This window comes from Triticum urartu, chromosome 7, assembly GCF_003073215.2.
Source record: "Triticum urartu cultivar G1812 chromosome 7, Tu2.1, whole genome shotgun sequence".
Taxonomy (NCBI): domain Eukaryota; kingdom Viridiplantae; phylum Streptophyta; class Magnoliopsida; order Poales; family Poaceae; genus Triticum; species Triticum urartu.
This window is the reverse complement of record NC_053028.1, coordinates 269,105,644-269,130,637: the sequence shown is the minus strand read 5'-3', so window position 1 is coordinate 269,130,637 and position 24,994 is coordinate 269,105,644. Positions and strand designations below refer to the sequence as shown.

Below are 24,994 nucleotides of genomic sequence, written 5' to 3'. Positions count from 1 at the left end.
TCTATAGTATGCTATGATGTGTACCGCACTTGAAGTGTGCCTTGCCATGAGTCGGTCAAGGGGTACAAGAGTGATCCAGGAATGACATGACAGCGGTCGAACTTATCCTTAGTAACTAGTGGACTAAGGAATTTTCTCGATTATGGAGGTGGTATAAGAGTTTGTCGTAAAGGGTTACATCGATGCAAACTTTGACACAAATCCGGATGACTCTGAGGAGTAAACCAGATTCGTATAGTAGAGTAGTTATCTGGAATAGCTCCAAGTAGCGCGTGGTAGCTGCATCTACAAGATGACATAGAGATTTGTAAAGCACACATGGATCTAAAAGGTTCATACCCATTAACTGATAAACCTCTCTCACAAGCAAGATATGAACAAACCCCATGGGTGTTGGATTCATTACAATCACATAGTGATTTGAACTAGATTATTGACTCTAGTGCAAGTAGGAGACTGTTGGAAATATGCCCTAGAGGCAATAATAAAATGGTTATTATTGTATTTCCTTGTTCATGATAATTGTCTATTGTTCATGCTATAATTGTATTAACCGGAAACCGTAATACATGTGTGAATAAATAGACCACAACATGTCCCTAGTAAGCCTCTAGTTGACTAGCTCGTTGATTAATAGATGGTCATGGTTTCCTGACCATGGACATTGGATGTCATTGATAACGGGATCACATCATTAGGAGAATGATGTGATGGACAAGACCCAATCCTAAGCCTAGCACAAGATCGTGTAGTTCATATGCTAAAGCTTTTCTAATGTCAAGTATCGTTTCCTTAGACCATGAGATTGTGCAACTTCCGGATACCGTAGGAATGCTTTGGGTGTACCAAGCGTCACAACGTAACTGGGTGGCTATAAAGGTGCACTGCGGGTATCTCCGAAAGTGTCTGTTGGGTTGGCACGAATTGAGACTGGGATTTGTCACTCCGTGTAAACGGAGAGGTATCTCTGGGCCCACTCGGTAGGACATCATCATAATGTGCACAATGTGACCAAGGGGTTGATCACGGGATGATGTGTTACGGAACGAGTAAAGAGACTTGCCGGTAACGAGATTGAACAAGGTATCGGGATACCGACGATCGAATCTCAGGCAAGTACTATACCGGTAGACAAAGGGAATTGGATACGGGATTAATTGAATCCTCGACATCGTGGTTCATCCGATGAGATCATGGTGGAGCATGTGGGAGCCAACATGGGTATCCAGATCCCGCTGTTGGTTATTGACCGGAGAGTTGTCTCGGTCATGTCTACATGTCTCCCAAACCCGTAGGGTCTACACACTTAAGGTTCGGTGACGCTAGAGTTGTAGAGATATTAGTATGCAGTTAACCGAAAGTTTTTCAGAGTCCCGGATGAGATCCCGGACGTCACGAGGAGTTCCGGAATGGTCCGGAGGTAAAGATTTATATATAGGAAGTCCAGTTTCGGCCACCGGGAGAGTTTCGGGGTCATCGGTATAGTACCGGGACCACCGGAAGGGTCCCGGGGGTCCACCGGGTGGGGCCACCTATCCCGGAGGGCCCCATGGGTTGAAGGGGCGTGGGAACCAGCCCCTGGTGGGCTGGTGTGCCCCCCTTGGGCCTCCCATGCGCCTAGGGTTGGAAACCCTAAGGTGTGGGGCGCCTCCACTTGGCTTGGAGCCCAAGCCACCCCTAGGGCTGCCGCCCCCTCCCTAGATGGGATCTACAAGGGGCCGGCACTCCCCCTAGGCCCCTATATATAGTGGAGGCGAGGGAGGGCAACTACACCTGAAGCCCTGGCGCCTCCCTCCCTCCCGTGACACCTCTTCCTCCGTGCTTGCGCTGGGCGAAGCCCTGCCGGGATCCCGCTACTTCCACCACCACGCCGTCATGCTGCTGGATCTCCTTCAACTTCTCCTCCCCCCTTGCTGGATCAAGAAGGAGGAGACGTCTCCGCTCCGTACGTGTGTTGAACGCAGAGGTGCCGTCCGTTCGGCGCTAGGATCATCGGTGATTTGGATCACGGCGAGTACGACTCCATCAACCCCGTTCTCTTGAATGCTTCCGCTTAGCGATCTACAAGGGTATGTAGATGCACTCCCCTTCTCTCTCGTTGCTAGTCTCTCCATAGATTGATCTTGGTGACACGTAGGAAAATTTTGAATTTCTGCTACGATCCCCAACACCTTGGTGGGTAGTGGAGGCCACGGGAAGCTTCTCAACCGACCTCCACCTCCATAAATACTCTAAAATCCCAAAAACCCTAGGGGTTGAGGAAGTTCTTTTCTAGCCGCCGCAAGTTCCAAAACCACGAGATCCAATCTAGAGGCCTTTTTTGGCACTCTGCCGGAGGGGGCAACGATCATGGAGGGGTTCTTCATCATCCTTGTTGCTCCTCCGATGATGCATGAATAGTTTACCACATACCTACATGTCCGTAGCTTGTAGCTATATGGCTTCTTCTCTCTTTTTGATCTTCAATACAATGTTCTCCTCGATGTTCTTGGAGATCTATTTGATGTAATTCCTTTTTGCGGTGTGTTTGTTGGGATCCGATGAATTGTGGGTTTATGATCAGAATATTATTTGAGCCTTTGGTGAACTCTTATATGCATGATTGTTATAGCCTCGTATTTCTTCTCCGAAATTTTGGTTTGGTTTGGCCAACTATATTGATTTTTCTTGCCATGGGAAGAGGTGCTTTGTGACGGGTTCGATCTTGCGGTGCTCAAATCTCAGTAATAGAAAGAGACATGACACGCATGTATCATTGCTATTAAGGGTAACAAGATGGGGTTTATTCATACGTGAGTTTATCTTGTCTACATCATGTCATCGTTCTTATTGCATTACTTTGTTTTTCCATGAACTTAATACACTAGATCCATGATGGATAGTGGTCGATGTGTGGAGTAATAGTAGTAGATGCAGAATCATTTCGGTCTACTAATCTTGGACGTGATGCCTATATACATGATCGTTGACTTGGATGTCGTCAAGATTATTCACTTTTCTATCAATAGCCCAACAGTAGTTTGTTTGCCCACCGTAAGCTATTTTCTTGAGAGAAGCCTCTAGTGGAAACTAAGACCCTCGAGTCTATTTCCTATCATGTTAAATCTAAAAATACCTTTCTGCACTTCTTATTTATTCATTTTCTTTTGTGTTTTAGTTAGATCTATTTTATCAAATATTATACAATTTAGTCTATCTCAATACCATTGAGGGATTGACAACCCCTCTTACGCGTTGGGTTGCAGGTATTTGTTGTTTGTGTGCAGGTGATGTTTACATACTGTTGCTTGGTTCTCCTACTGGATTGATAACCTTGGTTTCATAACTTAAGGAAATGCTTACCTTTGTTGTGATGCATCATCCTCTCCTCTTCGGGGAATTACCAATGCAGATACAAGCAACAAGGAAGAATTTTCGGTGCCGTTGTCGGGGAGACATCATCAGCATCTATCAAGTACCTACGCATAAACTCTCATCTCCTTGCAATTACTTAATTTTCCATTTACCTCTCATTTTCATCCCCACTTCTAAAAAGTTTTTACAAAAATACAAAAATATTTTTTGTTTGCCATTTTCTTGTTTGATCTTTTGTTTGTGTGTGATCTTTTTTGTGTAGTCACGATGTCTCAAGAAAATACCAAATTATGTGATTTTTCCAATACTAATAATAATGATTTTATTGGTACTACTATTGCTCCTCCCGTCGCTAGTGCGGAGTCTTATGATATTAATGCCGCTTTGTTGAATCTTGTTATGAAAGAGCAATTTTCCGGCAATCCTAATGAGGATGTCACGTCCCATCTAAACACTTTCATGGAATTGTGTGATATGCAAAGGAAAAAATATGTTGATAGGTCCATGACTATACCAAATACCAGTGTAGTTGTTGATCCTATTGTTGTCGAGGTTGTGCCAAAATATGCAGCTTATACACCAACATATTTGTCCATTACTTACAATGATGCAGAAGATTTACTACCAAGTACTACAGACCATGTTACTGTTTTGTAATGTTTAGGCGTGAGAAAGACCATGAACCATGCACTAGGTATGCAAAACATGTCTAACAATGCATGCATTCGTATTGATGACCAAGCAGTCGTTGATGTGCGAGCAGATATAAAACAAGTTCAGCTGCCACCAATTTTCGGTTGGAGTCCAGATGGTGTTCACTTTGAATATTTATCTATATTGTCATGGACACCGGAACAGGACCAGTTCGTGTATGGGAAGGAGTCGAATAAAGCTACAGGCCAAGCTCACCTATCCAATTTTGCATGCTACGGAAGGATTAAAACTACTAGGAGTAGATCCTTTCTGTTTTTATTTCTGCCACGCAAGGAAAAGATCAACAAAAGGACTACATGTATTTGGGAGTTTTTAAGCCTAAGAGATGTCGGGTGGGGCCCTCCTGATTGCACAAGTCGGGAGCGCTTGTACCAAAATTACTAGGCCAAGTATCTTTAATGAGAGTCCAGATTTGTTTAGGAGTTACTTTATTTTTTTTTGTGCGTGTACGAGGTCAAGGTTTGGTCGGCTACTATATAAAGCCATGATACGAGGCATTGTACGGCAGGTTATTGTTTTATGAAATAGACACGATGTGTTTTTCAGGGTAGACACCTGTATCAAGTTTTGGAGGGATCTTTAGAAAACCTCTGTGTTGCGATTTCTTTGTAGAAATTGTTTTTGCGCGTGAGTATCATCGTCGAGATTGATTTTCTCGTGTTGGGCCGTAAGGTTCAAACCCTCTATTTCGTGCATATCGCGTGCGCGAGCGAGAGGTTGCTACTGCTGGTGGTGGAGTGTTGTGAAAGGTCGGGCCGCAACAACGGATCGGACCTCACATTGAGTTTCGGTCACATCATATGTGGACAATGATATTGGGAAACTGAAATTATTTCCTTTTTCTTTGAGGGATCGTGCAAAATTTTGGTTTTCATCTTTGCTACGAAATAGTATTGATTCTTGGGATAAGTGCAAAGATGTTTTTGTTACTAAGTATTTTCCTTCTACGAAAATTATTTCCCTCAAAAATCAAATCATGAATTTTAGGCAACCTGAGCATGAACAAGTTGAGCAATCTTGGGAAAGAATGAAATTAATGCTAAGAAATTGTCCTACTCATGGTTTAAATCTATGGATGATTATACAAAAAAATTATGCGAGATTGAACTTTGTTTCTAAAAATCTTTTAGATTCCGCCACAGGTTGTACTTTTATGGAAATTGCTTTGGGTGAAGCTACTAAATTGCTTGATAATATTATGGAAAATTATTCACAATGGCATGCCGAAAGATCTCCTACTAGTAAAAAAAGTGAATTCTATTGAAGAAAATAGTACTTGGAGTGAAAAAGTTGATGCACTTATGAAATTTGTTGCTAGTAAAAATGCTAATATTGATCTTAATGATGTGCTTTTGTCTACTTTGATTGAGAAAAATAATGATCCCGTAGATGTGAATTTTGTCTCGCGAAACAACTTCAATAATAATGCTTATAGAGGTAATTTTAATCCTAGGCCTTTTCCTAGAAATTCCTCTAATAATTATGGCAATTCCTATGGTAATTCTTATAATAATAATAATAATAATAATAATAATAATATGATTCCCTCTGATATTGAGAGTAATACTAAATAATTCATTGATGCTCAAAAAGTTCTCAACACTACGATAGAAGAAAAATTGAATAAGACTGATGATATGTCTAGGAGCATTGATAGAATTACTCATGATGTAGAAAATCTTAAGTTTAAATTTTTTCCACCCAAGGTTGATGTCAATGAATAAATTAAAGCTTTATATGTTCCCCCGGATGAAAGTAAGAAAAGAACCGCTATGTTTAGAGCTAAAAGAGAATTTTTAGAAAGAGCGTTTTCGCCCGATTGCTTTCATAGTAATGATGAAGATCTTAAGATGATTAGTTTTTCTTCTATTGGATCCTTGTTTAGTAATATTAAAATTGATTATAAGAGGACTGAAGAAGAGTCAACTTTAGTTAGAAGGTGTCCTCATAATTCGGAGGGTGAAAATCTTGTTGAAAAAATTGATAAAAGTGGGTTTGGAGAGGTAAAAACTTTAACTAGTGATGTGCCCACTCTTTTAGATTACAAAGATTTTAACTATGATAGTTCTTCTTTTATTGAATGCATTTCTTTGTTGCAATCCATGCTAAATTCACCTAATGCATATGAACAAAATAAAGCTTTTAATAAACATATTGTAGAAGCGATGCTAAAAGTTTTTGAAGAAAAGCTAGAAATAGAGATTTCACTTCCAAGAAAATTATATGATGAATGGGAACCCACTATTAAAGTCAACATAAAAAACTATGAGTGCAATGCTTTATGTGATTTGGGTGCTAGTGTTTCCACAATTCCGAAATCTCTATAAGATGTGCTAGGTTTTACCAATACAAAAGAATGTTCTCTTAATTTGCACTTGGCGCATTCTACTATTAAAAAGCCTTTGGTAAGAATTAATCATGTTTTTATATGTGCAAATAGGAATTATATGCCCATAGATTTGATTGTTCTTGATATAGATTGCAATCCAACAAGCGCTATTGTTTTATGCCCCTAGCTAGGCATAATGCATAGATTCAAGTATTGCCATCTTTAGTTTTTGCTCCATAGGTTGCCCTCATGATTGACTCATATGATGGCTTAATTCTAGTTCTAGGGAAGTGTTCCTTACCCTTTCTCAATGGAAACTGAGATTTAATATTCCCTTCTTTCATATCAATCACGACACCTATAGTTTGTAAAAACGATCTATCAACTATTATAGGACAAGACGGATTGCAATCTATATAACAACAACAAAGCCTTTAGTCCCAAAAAAGTTGGGGTAGGCTAGACGTGCCCGAGCCATGAGTTGGTTGCGAGATCTAGTGAAAACTATGGGCCCCGAGTCTATTTTCTATCATATTAAATCTAAAAATACCTTGTTGAACTTTTTTTATTTTGTGTTTTAGTTAAATCTAATTATCTAATCTCATACAATTTAATCTTCTCAATATCGTTGAGGGATTGACAACCCCTCTTATATGTTGGGTTGCAAGTATTTGTTGTTTGTGTGCAGGTGTTGTTTGCATAGTGTTGCTTGGTTCTCCTACTAGATTGATAACCTTGGCTTCATAGCTAAGGGAAATACTTACCTTTGCTGTGATGCATCATCCTCTGCTCTTCGGGGAATTACCAATGCCAATACGAGCAATCACCATCAAACAGGTTACAGAAAAGAAGGTTTTCTACCCACATGTCCCGAAAGTTTTCATGCCTCCGGTTCGTGACACTCTTCGAATCGTGAAGGATATTGGGAAAGGAGAAACTCTAATTGATGAAGTGCTTCTACTCATGCGGTTGCTCCCAAAGTCACTAAGGCCACTATGGAAATCCCTCGGGATGAAAATCCATCTATTTATGAGATCTGTCTCCGGACCCAGCAGGCCCTGGAGAGCCAAATCAGGCTCGATCCCAAAGTAAAGCTGGAAATGATGGCTGAAATCAATTTGCTTCACAATTACACTTGTGAAGCTTTGATCCATGAGAAATAACTCATAAGTGCACTTGGACTCTTCTGCACAAGCATTATGATCGCAAGCAACTCTTTGCGAAGGGAATTGAAAAGTAATATGACTATCTGAATCTGTTTGAAGTTCCCCACATTCGAAGGCAAACCCCAATGCTTCCTCGGCAGTTTGGCTCAATTGACCTCCTCTTTGTGGAACCAGGCGATGTGATTGAAGATATTGCTGGCACTGTGATCTTCAAACTTGATTCTCCTCGCTCCACTCCTAAAGTTGCTCCTGAAGCCCATGCTACAAGCCTTGCTCCTGCCTCAGCTACAACTTTTCCTCCTACTGTTTCTCCAAACAGCTCGAGCTTTGAGGGTTCTTTGTATGAGTAGTTCCTCATATGCATTCTCTTTCCTTTTTTACACTTATTGACAAAAGGGCGAGAAGAATATCGAGAGGATAGATGAGAGGGATATTTGCAGCATTCGTCACTTGCTTTCCTCAAACAATTTGGTTTCCTTTGTTGAACTATTTGCTTCTGGCTATGAAAGTTTAAAACTCTGCATATGGCGTTGGTAAACCTCGTCGTCATGTACCGTTAATAACCCCTGCAATGTTATTTGCTTTTGTATTATTTGGATGCAGGTGCTACTGAAATTTACTTTCTGTGCAATAATCAACTTCGATACTTATTCACTGATGTTGCAGGTGAAGTAATAATACTTTGAGAGCGATTGACAAGCTTATCTCCCTAAAAAGAGACATCCATTGTCTCATTCTGCGTTATTTCCTTTCCTGGCTTTTGATATTCTTTGTCTAACATTGTAGAAACATGTCTTACGACTGAATCTATTCGATTCTCGAACTTTATTTCAATTCAGCCATTCCGATGCGATAATTTTTCCTTCGTCAGCTACATTTTCTTTGTTGTTTATTTGAAGGAAAACTTCATACGAAGCTCATTCACTTCGAGATAAAACATCCCTTGCTGTGATATATCTTGCATATCTAATCTGCAGAGACTTTCTATGCTTCGTGTGGATACAATTCTATTCTGAGTAAATCTTCATGACTTATTTCTATGACAAATCATTTCAAAGTACTCTTAATCTTTAACAAATATTTTTCAAGATTGTGTGTCACAGGAAAACATCTCAGACAAGACGACAACATTGTTCATCAATACAAATACTACACAACAGCAATGCTCCTCACACGAAGATTCACATTGCTTCTCTCCAGATCATCTCTCTAGCATTAACCTCAAATGGGACATTTTCAATAGAATGCTTACATTTAGAGGGGAGCATGTTTATCTTCATATTATTAACCTCGTATCTCTTGGTTCATTCATAGCCTATTTCATTTCACTTCATCTATCTTTCGATGTATTCTTTTTTGTCAACAATCATCCAAAAAGGGGGAGATTGTTGGTGCAATTCTTGCCCCCTGTGTTTTGGCGATTGTTGATAGAAATAGGCATGGACTGATGTGTTTCCTAATGCACGCAAAGAGAAATAGTCCATGCAGAACCGAAGAAGAATGCCAACTTTGGTGTCAAGTTCGAGGAACTTCACTGAAGGATATTTGAGATACAGAGATGTCGTGTCATATCTCTCGAGGCCGTTCTGGTGAGAAGATTGATGCAAAGAAGTTGAGCCCTTAAAATCCATTGCTAATGTGAAGCAATTGGTTCGAAGTTCATCCGAAGGAAAGTGTCTCAGAAGATCGAAGGCGAAGCAAAGCCGTAGAATTTAGTTTGTTATTCTTCTTCTCCTTCTTGAGTCTTAGGACCTCCGTACTATTAAGAGGGGTATAGGTTCTCGAAGCTTAGATCCGACGTGATGCTTAGTCCAAACCTATGCAAGTATGAGAGAAATCTCTTTATGTTTTGAATGATTGCCTGTCAGCAGAAGACATAGTTCTTCAGTGCTGCATGAGATATCTTTCGGAACGAGGAGTTAGCATTTCTTGCTCCACAAGGAATGTTACCATTGTGCTCAATTTCTGATCGTTGGACTCTGTCGTTCGGGTTGACGTACATGTCCATTTTGGTCATTTCCCATCAGGGAAGGCTGCGGCTATAAATAGCCACCCCGCTCCAACGTTGTCCATTGACTGCTCTGCTTAAGATTTCTGCGAAGATTGATTGAGCATCCCCTCTCTAAGTGATTTGAGTTTAAAATCCACCGAGATGAAACCAAGAACCAAAACTTAGACAGTGGTTGAGCATCATAGTAGTTCTGAGTTAGAGTTCTCGTACCTATTATTCTTGAGAGGTGCAACAAGGTTGATGCAGAGGCCCTCCATGATCGATTCCCTCTCCGGCAGAGTACCGACAGAGGCCTCCATATGGGATCACGGAAGAACATAGGCTTGCGGCGGCAGAATAATTCTTTCGGGTCTTGCTCTATTGGTTTCTAGATTTTAGGGAATTCACGGGCCTGGAATTAGGTCAAATGGAGTTGTGAGGGGGCCACAAGCTCAGACGCCCCGCAGGGGGCGCGCCGTGTGATCTTGTGCCTTTATCGTGAGGCGTGTGGTCTCCTCCCGAAGCTTTTAGGGTCCCTTGTGGTCCAGAAGAATTCCTCGTAAAGTATCATCGTGTTTGCACTTCCTTTGGTATTGTTTTTCCGCGAAACAATAAAATAGGGGAAAACAAAAACGGACACTTGGCACTAGGTTAATAGGTTAACTCTTAAAAATGATATAAAATTGCATATGAAGCATACAATATTGATAGTATAATACCATGGAATAATAAAAAAATATAGATACGTGGAGACATATCAAGTGTCCTCATATGCGGATCACTAGTCATACAAATCAACAAATCTATCAACACAAATTGACCACCATGCTAGTTTGAGAAATTAGGAACAATTGCTTGAGCAGTGTTTGATGTTGATTTCGGCCAAAGCGACTATGCAAACTACAACAAAATTCAGTCCAAGTGTCATGTGGCTGCCCATGCTGCATCGGTTCAAAGCCAACGCGAAGCCGCACCCTCGAATTACGCTGTTGCCAATGAAATCAATTGATGAGACGGAGTTCCCCATAACTTGAACTGACCCTCACAAAGAGATTACCACAAACGAGGGTTAGAACCATCAAACCGAGGCAAATCATAATGAACTCTAAAGGAATAAGCATCAAGCAGATACTTGCAATTAACGCACACCACGAAACAAAGGGGAACATACGACTGACCTTTTCCTCTGAAATCCGACTCAACTCCGCCACCACCAAAAGCAACTTTGCCAATGCCTTCAACCATTCGAGCACACTATGGACGACCGTTCCATCCTTGGCGTAGAGTCCTTCACCTGCTCCGCATGCACTTGCTCGAGCTCCATGTTCATCCCCTCACAAACACCATCAACCCTTGCCAAAATCAAACCATTCAGAGCTCGGTGTTGGCTTCAATCACCTTTCACATAGCCCCAAGGAGAGTCACACCTTGATCCTTGAGTTGCTGAATCAGACCGGACGCAAAATCAGCGCGGAGGAGCTCATAGACCCCGCACCCCTCATCTGATAACTTGTCCATGGCCATCTCTTGACGTCGATGCCGCCACCGTGTGTTGTAGTTGTGATCGGGAGGCTCCAGGACCACCGAATTTGATACCAACTGTAAGGCACTCGCTCGATCTACAAAATTGTGCTAGGATTCATCTCCAAATCGAATGGGGAATTGAGTTTTCTGTAGCTCCGCCCACCAATCCACACAACTACAAGAGATAGTACAACATCATCCGAAGCCGCCGTCCAGTTCCTTTCAACCTCTACCTCACCTACAGATAGCTATTTAAAGGAAATGACCGTTGCCCAAGTTGGGTCAGAAACCATACTGGTAGTTTCTTTGCTCACTTGGGCCTTGACGCCTTCGACCCATTTGCCGTGTTTGAGACCAGCACGCCTTGGACTTTGGCTGGATAGACTATAGTGCCAACACCTGTTGTCGCCCGTCCCTCTGCATCTGCAGGTGTAGTCCTAGGTGTCTTTCTTGGCTAGTGTTTGAATCCAGCGCGCCTTAGAGGATTCTTCGATCATAATTGTAATTTTCTTTCTTGGCTAATGTTCCTTTGTGCAAAGACTAACTACTATTTTTTTTCAGTTTTTCAGGTCGGTGTTTAAGTGACTTGTATTACCATGCAAAAATAATAATAATAAACATTTTTATTATAGTAGGCAAGAGGCACGTATTACCATGCAAAAATAATAATAATAAACATTTCTTACAAGAGGCAAGAGGCAATCATGCAACATGGCACAAATATGTCACGGGCCGCGGTCGTGACCCTGAATCCCTGACAGAATGACCCCACCACCAGATTACTGGTACGAAGCACAAAGACACGCTCTTCCTCTCGGTGTCTCCACTCCCCGTGCTTTCCATTCCGCCGCCTCCTCTCCCCTCCCCCAAGCCCCAAATCGCACGCCCCGCACAAATCCCCCCCGAGAATTTCCGATCGCCTCATCCGCAAGCTCGCGTAAACCCTAGCCCCGCAGGCCTCCTCCCCCTCCCCTTCATCGGCCTCCAGCCGCGCTTCGTTCGTTCGGGATTCCTCACGGCGGACCGCGCCGCGGGGACTAAACCCTAGCCCCGCCGCCAGATCCCGATCCGGCGCGGTGGGAGCCGGTCCTCACCCCGACCGCGACGCGAAATGGAGGCCGCGGCGGCGCGCAAGGAGTGGCGCGCCGTCCCCGACGCCCCGCTCCGCACCAATGGCGCCGAGGTCGTCCCCGCGCCGCGTCGGTCCACCCGCGCGGCAAAAACCCTTTCTTTCCCCTCATCGCCGTCCGTCTGTCTATGCTGCCCTTACTCACGCCGCGTCTCCGTCTTCTTCTGTTTTTCTTTAGGATGCTGCGGAGCGCGTGAAGATGGCGCAGTCCGAGGGCAGGGCCATCTACCAGGTGTGTGGGCGCGCGCGCGATATCTTCCCCCTCCCAGCAATGCACGTGTGCTTTTGCACTTGGCGCTGGTTGATTTTGGCGTGGTTTGAACCGGCTGCGGATTGGGTTATTGGTGCAGGATGAGTCGGGAGGGCTGGATGACTTCTGCTCGATCACCATTGATGGGACCGGTGGGCTCAGCGAGGACATCCTGCAGCAGCGCCTGCAGAGCATCGTGCGACAGCGGGAGGAGCTGCAGCAGGTGGAGATCGACCTGCGTGCACAGGCCATCGCCCACCCACAGATCATTGAGGTGCAGCGCCGATTCGGGGAGGCTACCAAGGAGCATCTAGTAGCAGCTGAAAAGCTCAAGGTTGTGTCTCTTTCCCTTTTATATGCTGGGTGTTTCCCTACTCACTAGGCTGCAACACGAACTTCTGACTTTGTTAATTGCAGACGGCATGATATATACTGTTTAGTGGTTGCTTGGGAAGTAGTACATGCTACTGATTATTTTGAGAGCCATGATTGGCAGACAGGACAGCTACCACCAAAGGTGGTTGCGCTGTAGCTCACTGTCATTTTGGTTTTCTCCAAGAGCCTAGTTCTGTTTATGTTGACAGAGCTGGTGTAGCTCTGTAGGACTCATTTCTTGTATTTGTATTTTTCACATTTTTTGTGTGGTTTTCTGCTGATGAGGAAAATTGAATGGTGGTTAATGGCTTAATGCTCTTAAGATAGTTACGTGATGTACATATGTAGGTTCATTACTGCTATATAGGCACTCCCCCTGACTTCAAAAAGAGGGCGCACATGCTTTGATTTGACTGTGACCATGAATTTAACCAATATAAAATGTAGGTTACATGTCACAAAATTTATACCATTGCTTCTGTATCCGAAAGAATTTTCCAATGATATAATTTTCAACCTAAATTATCTACGCATTATTGGTTTGATTAGTGGTCAAAATTAAATTTCAAGAAGCATGTGAGCCCTCCTTTTTGATTCGAAGGCAGTAGGATGCAACTCATGCAAGGTAGCTTCAGATTAGCTTATCTAGCCTTCTAGTTTGATTTCAACCACACCTTTTCTTGGGTGTTACCTTGAGTTGTTTCAGACCTTATGATATAATTGATGCAGACCCTGTGTTGCCCTTGCCGTGTGAAACAAAATTAATGTCCAGATTGAACAGGAACAACTACATGAACGTGAGAAGTACATTCTTGAGCTGGAAATGAAATTGGATGATACACATAGGGAATTGGATGCTTTGAAGATTGACCATCAAACGGTTGGTGGTCTTAACTGTTACATTCTGCAGTATTAACACTGAGTGCTTATGTTATTTATCGCTGCCTTGTTCTTTTCGGCAGGTATGGGCTAATCAGGATCTTCTTAGAGAACAGACCAAGGAAATCGCAAGTTTCAGGTATCATTGGTACCTTGTAGATGTTTATGCATGGAACAATATCTCAAGATGGAAATACATTTGTGAAGTTGCACACCTTGAAACTTCCTAGCATCAATCCAGAGTAATAGATCAATGATCATGCATCAGAATTATACAATTCCTCTACGGTCTGCTGTTGTGTCAAGCTACATCACCAGATCTCATCCTTTTTGACTAAAAATAAACCACCACATACTTTAATTTGCTGCCTTTTTTCAATTTATAACCCAAAAAGTGTATGCCTGATGGTTTATTATTTTGTGCAGAAGGGAGCGTGATAATTCTGAAGCTGAAAGAGCCCAACATCTTAAACAAATTCATGATCTGCAAGAACATCTGCGAGAAAAGGAAAGCCAGTATCTTGCATTAGAGGAACAGGTATTCTTCTCTACCCTTTTGGTTTTCATTTGTATTTTCGATGATCCATGCACTATGTACTAAGCTTCCATTGAATTAAAACCAAAAACATTTTTACTGATTGTGTATGGATTACAATATCATAGTTTGCTTGATCTCCATTAATAACTGTTTCAAGTCCACTTCAAAATATTCACATGGCAGTGTCATAAAATGAATATAATCCTGTAATAATTAACATGCTTGTCTCTTAAAATGTATGCATGGCAGTAAATCATAATAGAATGCGCTGGATGTTACCCCCGTTTCCAATATTTCATCGTTTATAATTGCAGGGTTTCCCCATATCCTATTCTTGGTACAGAAATAAAAATTATCTTGTGTTGAGCGGCTCCTGGGCATTATTTTGGTTGTGTTAGTTTGTTATATTCATACCTGAGCAATGAAATATGCTATTTGTTTGTGGGGACATTTCTTTACCAGCGTTAGCGTTCAGGCATTTTAATGTCCAGGCGTTCACGAATGAACATCTTATTTTTTCCAGCATAGGGTTGCTCAAGACAACATTCTTTATAAAGATGAACAGTTGAGGGATGCTCATGCTTGGATTACACGAGTTCAAGAAATGGATATCTTGCAGTCTCAGTCACTACAAGCTGAGTTGCGTGAGCGTACTGATCAGTTTGGTCAATGTTGGGCCACTTTCCAGCAACAGGTCAGTTGTTCAGTAGATGCCTTCTTTATGTTACTCATGTCTCATTTGCGCTACTATGAATTTCTTTTTGTGGTATTTCATGGTTCAGTTGTTCATTCTGCAATATTAGCCTTCTCTTTACTTGACTCTCTTGTTCGTCCCCAGTATGTTGAAATGCAGCAAGGTTTTCTGCATACAATACAACGACTCCAGCTAGAACTTATTGAGTTAAGAGACCGTACTGGAGAACAAGAAGATGTTTCGCAAGCTGCTCAGGAGGGTTCAGCTGAAGCGTCATATGTTCAAAGCAAGGGAAGCAACATGGCTGCAAATGGTAGTGCATTAGCAGATGGAAATCAGTCCACAAATGACTCCTTTAAGGTATTATATACTCATTTTGAGCAACTTCAGTAGAGTTGTCAGTGTGTCACCAATGATACGAAATATTGTTCAACATTTGCTGCGTTACTTTATTTAGTGTACCGTGACTACCTTGTGTGTCGGTGTTTCTTACTCTTTCCTGTTCCCCCTAGTATTTTTATTTAGACTGTCATATTGGTTTTGTTGATTGTTCTATTTTTTTGCTTATGAATAATTCCTAAGCATGCTTTGATTTTTTTTTTCAGGGAAATAATGCCCATGCTGTACCTGTTGTTCCATCACTATTGGGACTAAGTGGTTTTGTTCCTCCTGGGCAGATGGCTGGGATGCATTCATATATGCTGCATCCTCAAGGCATTCCTCAATCTTTAGCCTCACCCAACTCTGGTGTTCCTCAATTTGGTACTTTTCAGCCTACAATCCAACCCACCATGCACTGGCCTAATCAACAGGTAATTTATTATACTCACAAGCACTTTGTTTATTCTATCATTGTTTTACTGACAGTGACACTGCTTTCTAATTTTGAAATGATTCCTTTCATGTAGGAAGCACAAGCTGCCTCACAAACACCTGATGCCACAAACTATCACCCATCACAATCAGATCAGAATGCATTACAGCCAGCTGCATTGCAACCAGCTGCTAGCAACAATGTTGAGCTGTCGTCTGGGCAGAGTCAGGTGACCCATCCAGAGAATCTTACAGCTCATGGCGAGCAAGAACAACGTTCCACGAGTGTGGTTGCTGAATCAACTCAAGAACCAAAGGTTAGTCTGTTTACTTGTTTTTGTTTGTGTTCCTTTAATCTTTTCCTCTTAATTCAATTCTTGCTGAAGTAAAAAGAAATGTTTACAGGTCATGGAATCCAATGTTACTGAACATTTTTACAATGAAGAGCAAAAAGCCCATGATTCATCTTCGAATGCCAGCTCTACTGGAAAGTTTGAACGCCAAGAAGAAAGATCGGAATCAAAGGTTTCTATCTAGCATTTACTATTGTTTGCTTAATAAAATTCGATTGATGTGTAAGCCTCTTATATCACTCACACTGTATGTACAACCAGGGCGAGAAAGTTGCATCTGGCAAGCAGCCTGTGGAGCATGTACCTAGGAAGCAGAATCAAGCTTCAGATTCTGCTGGGTCAACAACCCAGATCCACATGAACAATATGGCGCCAGAGTTAAAGTCTAATGTTGTGAATCAGTCCGACACACTTACATCCGCAGGTGGTGGTGTGGGTTCACTGTTACCAAAGGAGCCTGTCCTTCTAGATGAAAGATGTCTGCTAGCCTGCATTGTTCGTGCAGTCCCTGCTGGATCTGATAACCGAATCAGGATAAGTTCAACTGTGAGTGGCCACTTTTGTGATTTTGCTTTTGTTTAGTGGAACATTTTCTGATTCTTGCGCATTCTTTGCAGCTGCCAAATAGGCTTGGGAAAATGTTGGCCCCTCTTCATTGGCATGACTATAAGAAAAGTTATGGGAAGCTAGATGATTTTGTGGCTAGTCACAATGAGGTTTATTTTCCCTGCATTACTTTCGTCAAACATTTTGTCAGTGTATTAATATTCTATTATTGATAAACCAATTTGCATCTGCAGCTTTTTGTGATTGAGGGAGATTTCATTCACCTTCGTGAAGGAGCACAACAGATCATTTCAGCTACAACAGCTGCTGCTAAAATTGCTGCTGCTGCTGCGGCTGCATCATCTGCTTCTTACTCATCGTTGCTGCCTTCAGTTGCTGTTACTCCTGTGGCACACACCACTCGTCAAAAGAGAGGACCTGTTGTTGATTCCAGATCTTCAAATTCAATGCCATCAGGAAATGGCTCTAATACAGCTAAATTTGGCAATCAACACCAAGCGAATGGCTTTTCTGATGAAGTTCGAGCTGGGCAGTCATCGAGGCACACAGCTGCTGCCAATGGGGGAAGACATGAACGAGTTGGTCCCCCTACAACACATGAAAAAATCCCAAGTGCCAGACATGGTTATGGAGGAAAGCAACAGGGCAGGTATGGTCTATTCCAGATTTGATGTTAAAGCTCAGATATATATACTATTGCTCATCTGCTGCAAATTACTCCTGTATTTCAGATCTGCTGGGACCGAATTCAGTTCAAGAAGATAAGTTGGTAGCTTGTCTTGAGGTACGATCATATGTTCTGATGTAAAAAGTGTTTCTCGGTGATCACCTAGACCCTTTTGAAACCGTTCATGGTTGTTACTGTTAATACTACCTCGGTCTATTTTAGCATTCTAATCTTGTTAGTTTTAATCTAAAAGATTTAGCGTTTCTAGATTTACTTTATTTGAGAAATTTCCATCCCCAGAATGTAGTAGATACCCAAAATAATTGGAACTTTGCATCTTCATGTCTTGCACCAACCAAGAGCAGGCAGGAAAACAGCAAACACTGTCCATTTACTAGAAGGACAGCACGAAATGGAAGCAATGCCTTTTGATTACCTAGTGTATAAATCAGATAATATGTGGAATTGTCCAGTTGTTGAAAAAATTATAATAATGTCGTGATTAAAGTACATACATGTGTTGTTAGCTACTCCCTCAGTTCACAAATATAAGATGTTCTAACATTTTTGTGAATTGAATGCATAACATGTTTTAGTGTGTTCACCCATTTCAGTCCGTATACAGTCGATATTGGAATATCCAAAACATCTTATATTGATGAACGGATGGAGTAGCATTTTATCTTTAGTCACCTTTGCGAGATAGTTAATGATTTAGCTTTGCTGACATTGTCTAGAGATATATCTTGTCTGGTGCTAAAATACTACTACCTCCGTTCCAAATTACTTGTCGTGTACATACTTTGGAACGGAGGGAGTAGCGAATGTGCAATTGCTTTCTGTTTGGAGCTCAGCATGGAGCTGACATACTCAATTTTTCTGACTGTAGGTTGTTCGATTGGTTTAATGGGCGGTGAAGTGGCAAATCATGTCCAAGTTGGTTGCGTTTTGGTTTCAAATGGCTGAAGATGCTGCTGAATTCATTATTCAAAATTTAGCTGTGCACCATTGCTTTATAACAGTGCCTGCCTGCATTGCTCTTTACCTTATTTTGGCAAGTTGTCCTGAAATCCTAGCCCAGAATCAGAAAAATACTGAGGAAGTTTTGCAACCGTGTATGTGGTGCACACTTGAATTGATTGCGTCGAATGTCCGTGGTTACGTGCCGAAGATGAGTACTAGCTCTTCTATTATGATGTCCCCATACAAAACTAGCATCCATTATAAATGTTCGCTTGTTAGTGAGAATTGCGACAGATTGCTCAATTGACCGCGCCGAGGTACAGCGGAGGGTTGCATGGACTGTGCTTGCTGACTTGCCCTTCCTGCAAGCCAAGTAGTCGTCACTCCGGATGACTGAGCCTGTGCAGCTGTGCTTTCGCACAAAGCAAGCAGCTCCTAATCCACACTTTGGCATTTCCCGCCCCTCACCCAATCCCTACCGTGCAAACATGTAGTAATAGCTGCAGAATACATGGACCTGTCGCTTCGCATTACTCATTAGGCTGCTGCTCTTTTGTTTTGGGACGCCATGTCATGCCACCGTCTCTTCCCTCGTGTACATACGTACGCCTGCCCGCTCTTAGTCCGTAGAAGCAAGTATCGGCTCTTGTGTGGACATGTAGTTTGGGTTTGAGTTCACATGCACCCTTTTGCTACAGTCAAGTGTGCAAATTTTCACGATGGAATGACATTCGTCTGGTCTGAGAAAAGAAAACTATTTTTGAAGCAGTTTGAAGCAGCGATTTTTTTTTGCCTAGACATCAATGAATTTCATCCCATCACAAAAATTTGCAAGCGTGTAAAAAACACATCAATGTTTTTTGCCATACATTTTTTTTTCAAATTTCTTCAGTAGCTTCTTGGATTTTTTTTAAAAAGCATGTGTGAGCTCGAGCTCACAAGAGCACTTTCCCCTTGTGTTATTTATTTCATCACTCTCTTTGTGGTCATGCCCGTGCTGTTTTATAGTAAATGCTTGGCACATATGACAGTCAACTTTTTTTATTGACCATGTGTACTGTGTCAGAAAACTTTGAAGCCAATGACCTTGTGAAATGCGTCATTGAATTGGCCATCCATTTTTTTTCGCGATATTCCCAACACCATGGCTGTTGCGAAGGCAACTTCACCAAGTTATTTGACAAAGAAGGTTTCTCCTTGTTCTCAATGGCGATTAGAATGAAGACAAGAGAATGTGGGAGGATGGTCTGAAACCTCTCTTGTATTCTATTGATGAAAAAGGAAATGCTATACGTACTAGTGGTCACATGTTGAAGCCCACAAGTGGCCTTTGTAATGATCACCCCTAAACCCCGTGAGCTAACATGTCTGAGTGAAGATGATTCACGTCAATTGTTTTTCAGAAAAGCATTTAGTAATGGTGTAAAGGAGCCAACAGAGTTGGTAGCACTCATAGAGGTATTGTCAATAAATGCAGGGGCCGCCTCTTGTTATCAAGATGATTGGTGGCTTGATGCGCTCTAAACAACAAGTGCATGAATGGGAGGCCATAACAAAGCAATATTGGGGATAGTGCCTGCGGCTGAGATCATCGATACTGAAACTGAGCTATAGACACTTGTCATCTGAAATGAAGCAAACGTTTGCCTTTTGTTCATTGTCCCCCAAGGATTGGGACATGGAGACATGCTGATCCAACCATGGATGGCAAATGGTTTATTCAAGAGGACGGAGCAATGGATTTATCACATAAAGGATAATTTATTTTTAACTATTTGGTTTGGAGATCCTTTCTTCAAGATGTGAAAGTGAAGGAAGTTCTTTTTGGTGGGACAAGGTTTAAGATAATTTGTTGTAAAATGCATAATGTATGACCTACTGAAAGATGTCACAGACGAATGCACAACCATGCAGGCCTTGATTCAACAGAGGGCATGGATGAAAGATACCCGTCACATTTAGATTTTTACACGGGCTCTAGTAGAACAAATCAATGGATTATTGAAAGGCACAACATGTCAACACCTTGTTAGAGGGATGTACATAGGAGTTAAGACCGATGTCACTAAGAGCGTTGCATTTTTGTGTTCCTTCCATTATCCATAACAATGTCTTAAATTCAAAATATTTATGGTGTTTTAACCTTTCTCAGTGTGGCATTGCTAGATTGCCAAATTCCGTATGTGTGTTGTATAGCTTGCAATCTTTGATCCTCAATGTTTACTGCTAACTACTAGATTTACCAGAAGATACGAGTACCACGAGGAAGCTCTTCCATCTTTATCTTTATCTTTTTGGATGTGATAGTCTGAAACGCATGCCATCATTAGTTCACCGAACTATTTTCACACATTAACAACATGGGAAAGTTGTGATTGTACTATCATACCACTGCACCTTTTGTCCACACCTTCCATTTTTGCATCAAAGTTTGTGCAATCAAACTTATCTTTTTTGTTTCTCCCAAACGAAAGAACATTGGAACTCAAAACTTTGCAGATCAACATCAGACAAGTACTATCATGTGCAGAAATGCTTTCGGATTTTTGGCGCAATATACATTTGAAAAAATGATACAGCTCATTTGAAATTCGACAAAATTATGTTTCATAAAAGAAGAAGAAAAAACCAGAAACATTTTATACAAAGTGTCACTTGTGTATAATTAACCTGCAAAGTTTCAACGTCAAATGTTCTTTTCTTTGGAAGAAACAAAAAAGAGAAATTTCTATATAAGAATAGCACGAATCTTGACACAATCTGAATGGTCTAGATAGAGGATACAATGGTATTGTAGCACAACAAGTCCACACCGCAACAACAATTGTTGTCGACATCGGAGGTCGAGGTGGAATCAATGAACTCAAAGACACTCGACACTTGGCCAATACGTTGATGCAAAGGAAGCTGATTTTCACCAGAAACAAAACATAAATGACTTGTTGTATTGGGGCCGGCTCCAACAATAAAGATGAGAATCCGGAACATGATGCTTGTACTAAGGAACAAGTGCTGGATTGTCCATGAAGAAAGTGGCTAGAGGGGAGAGCATGATGCAACCTAACTAAGATAAGATGCATGTCAAGAAAGGGAGTAAAACTCATCTATGGAGAAAAAACACCGTGGCAACAGACGCTGCAAAGATTACTAGCAAAGAGGCAAAACCCACAGATCACCATGAGCGAGATGGGGACTTATGTTGGATTGGCACAATATAATATAAATCCAAATAGGATTAAGAAAGAGGACCCAAATTGTTCACAGGCTCCTCAAGAACGGTGAAAATTTGTTCGATCTAATACTACGCAGGCTCATCAAACATCGCTTTTCAGCTTTCCTTAGGATTTGGCCCGAACTGTAAGCAGTATCGGCAACTGAAACTACAAATCTGACATACGTGACACCCAGGAGCAGTGTAGGTGGACGCCGCACCCGGAGTTGCGTGCGGCGGCTAAAGGGGTTGTCTGGATGAGATCTAACAACTGCCCGACCAATTTTTTGGCGTTGACCCGCGACATGGACATTCGTTTGGATGAAAGGCCGAATTTTGGGTCCGAGTCAACTTTGTGGCAAGACATTCATTTTTTGCGCCAACTGCTGGGCGAATTGGTGCGATGAAAACGTCCGCCAAATAATTGGCGCGCCTTGCATTGGCAAGGCTAGGCAGTGGCGTAGCCAGGGGTAGACAGGGTGATCCATGGATCATCCTGGAATTCCCCAATAGCTTGTGTATAATGTAGTAAAAAATATTTCTTTGAAAATAAACAATACTTACGCAAATATTTCTATTACGGACCACCCTAGCAAATCGAGCTGGCTACGCCACTGAGGCTAGGTCGGGCACTATCCAAACAGCCCTAAAAGGTTTATGTGGATATCGACTGAGGATTGACTCGACAGCGTGTGTGGACACGCCGCTGGGAATTGGAAAGGCACGCGGCGGAACAACTCTCCTGTGTGTCAAACTTACTAATATATTACCTTGTAATATCTTGATATATTACTTTGTAAGATCTTGATAAATAAGAGCAACTCCAATGGGGTGACCCATTTCGTCCGCGGCCATTCGTTTGGGTCGGCGGGGACAGAAAAGGCGACCCAACGCGTCGACCCAAACGGACGTGCGTCCGTTTTTCATTCACGGGCGACCCATTCCCGGTCCATTTTTAAGTCCGATTTGCGCCGGCGCGAACACGCGACGGACACGCGCGCGCTCGCCTACTCCTGTCCCCGAGCCCGCTGGTCTGTGGCACATTGGCCTCCCCTCTCACCCCCCCGCCCAACAAGCAACCCTCGCCCCGCTTCCTCCGTCACCGCCGTCGCCGCCCATTTTTGCCGGCGACTCTTCCAGCTGCCGCCGCCTCCACATCCGCCCAGCACGGCGCCCTTGCCCCCAGTCGCCCGCCGCCGTCGTTTTGCCACCGGGGAGCAAACGGGTTCCCGCCGCCGCTTCCCCCATCGCACAGCTGCCCACGACCAAGAAGACGCCTCGCCGCCCCCGCCACATCCGACCGGCACGCTCGCCGGACGTTGTCACCCTCGTCGGACGCCGGCAGGGCAGCTAGCTGGTCTGTGGGCGCCGCGTCTCCCCTCACCGGCCGTCTCCTTCTTCGACGCCCGCAAGTTGTTCGACAGTTTGCCAAGGTATGAAAATGGACTCCGCCGACGAGTTCTTTTTCCACAATTTCCTTTGCGACTCCAACGATTCATCGTCCGACGACGAGGAGGAGATATTGGCTGCCGTGTTGGTCCATCACCACCTCAACAAACATCGTCCGTTGTTCCGTGGCTCCATTCCGGGCCACCTTCCGGCGTTGAATCGTAACTGAGAGAGTGGGCATTTCCTTCTCTGGAAGGACTACTTTGATACAACAAACCCGTTGTTCAAACATCACAAATTCCGCCGCCGGTTCTGTATGAGTAGGCATGTTTAACCGTATTAGAGAGGGAGTGGTCGGCTATGATGACTACTTCGAGTGCAAAGAGGATGCCGTCGGCAAGATTGGTTTCTCCTCTTATCAAAAATGCACTGCCGCCATTTGAATGTTTACATACGGAGTGCCCGGTGATCTCATTGACGAGTACGTCCGTATGAGCGAGTCTACATGCCTAGGGTCCCTGTATAAGTTCTGCAAGGCTGTGATTGCTGTGTTTCGCCCTGAGTACTTGAGAGAGCCGACAGCTGAAGATACAACCCGTTTGTTGGCGATGAATGCCAGCAGGGGCTTCCCGGGGATGCTTGGCAATATAGACTACATGCACTGGGAGTGGAAGAACTGCCCTTCTACTTGGCAAGGGCAGTATAAGGGACATGTCAGGGCTTGCACTGTCATGCTAGAGGCCGTGGCATCTCAAGATCTCTGGATCTGGCAGTCTTTCTTTGGCATGGCTGGATCACACAATGATATCAACATGCTTCATCGCTCGCCGGTGTTTGCTAGGCTTGCCGAAGGCAATAGCCCACCAGTGAACTTTACTGTCAACGACCACAACTACGACAAAGGGTACTATTTGGGTGACGGTATCTATCCTCAGTGGACCACTATTGTCAAGACAATACCCAACCCTGTCGGAGAGAAACGGAAAAGATTTGCTCAAGAGCAAGAGAGTGCTAGAAAGGATGTCGAGCGTGCCTTTGGTGTTTTGCAATCTCGATGGGGCATCGTTCGGTATCCTGCTAATACTTGGAGCACGTAGAAACTATGGGAGGTGATGACTGCTTGTGTGATCATGCACAATATGATAGTAGAAAACGAGCGCCCGGAACGTCTGTACGATCAAGGCTTTCAGTTTCAGGGTGAGAATGTTGTGCCTGAGCATGGAGTAGCGGCAACATTTGAGCAGTTCACTCAGTTTCATGAAGACATGCGTGATTAGGAAACTCACGTGCAACTCCAAAATGATTTGGTTGAGCATATGTGGACTCATGTTGTCAACCAATAGATGTATCTTCTTTTATTCATTTGCAAAACTATGTGAAACATTTTTATTTGTATTTGGCTTGTAAAACTATACTATTTATTTGGGCGACTAAACTATTTTGCTTGTTATTTCATTTCACAATATGTTTGAATGCAAATCAATGTAAAATTGGGCGGTGCTACCTCTTGAGCACTGTGTTGTATTTCCCCGAAGAGGAGAGGATGATGTAGCAAAGTAGTGTAAGTATTTCCCTCACTTTTTGAGAACCAAGGTATTAATCCAGTAGGAGGCCACGCTCAAGTCCCTCGTACCTACACAAAAACAATAGCTCAACGCAACCAACACGCTTAGGGGTTGTCAATCCCTTCACGGCCACTTACGAAAGTGAGATCTAATAGAGATGATAAATAATATTTTTGGTATTTTTGGTATAGAGATGCAAAGTAAAAAGTAAAAGCAAAGCAATAATAAAGTGATGGAGATTGATATGATGAGAAACAGACCCAGGGGCCATAGGTTTCACTAGTGGCTTCTCTCAAGAGCATAAGTATTCTACGGTGGGTGAACAAATTACTGTTGAGCAATTGACAGAATTGAGCATAATTATGAGAATATGTAGGTATGATCATGTATATAGGCATCACGTTCGAGACAAGTAGACCGAAACGATTCTGCATCTACTACTATTACTCCACTCATCGACCGTTATCCAGCATGCATCTAGAGTATTAAGTTAAAAACAGAGTAACGCCTTAAGCAAGATGACA

General features: G+C 42.7%; 1 protein-coding gene across 2 annotated transcripts; it reads left to right on the top strand.

Annotated features, from left to right (window-relative positions):
* The first annotated feature begins 11,923 nt into the window (after nucleotides 1-11,923).
* On the top strand, nucleotides 11,924-18,512 carry LOC125524820. Of its 2 annotated transcripts, none has more exons than XM_048689851.1 (16): nucleotides 11,924-12,260; nucleotides 12,385-12,438; nucleotides 12,557-12,790; nucleotides 13,613-13,711; nucleotides 13,794-13,849; nucleotides 14,140-14,248; nucleotides 14,772-14,942; nucleotides 15,087-15,302; nucleotides 15,548-15,754; nucleotides 15,851-16,072; nucleotides 16,161-16,280; nucleotides 16,370-16,654; nucleotides 16,726-16,824; nucleotides 16,909-17,324; nucleotides 17,407-17,459; nucleotides 18,232-18,512. In XM_048689851.1, the coding sequence occupies exons 1-15, from the start codon at nucleotides 12,189-12,191 to the stop codon at nucleotides 17,438-17,440; spliced, it is 2,394 nt and encodes a 797-aa protein (XP_048545808.1). In that variant the 5' UTR covers nucleotides 11,924-12,188; the 3' UTR covers nucleotides 17,441-17,459; nucleotides 18,232-18,512. The 2 variants fall into 2 exon arrangements, with proteins under 2 accessions (XP_048545808.1, XP_048545807.1); XM_048689850.1 differs by having other exon boundaries at nucleotides 11,925-12,260; nucleotides 14,137-14,248.
* Nucleotides 18,513-24,994: the final 6,482 nt, after the last annotated feature.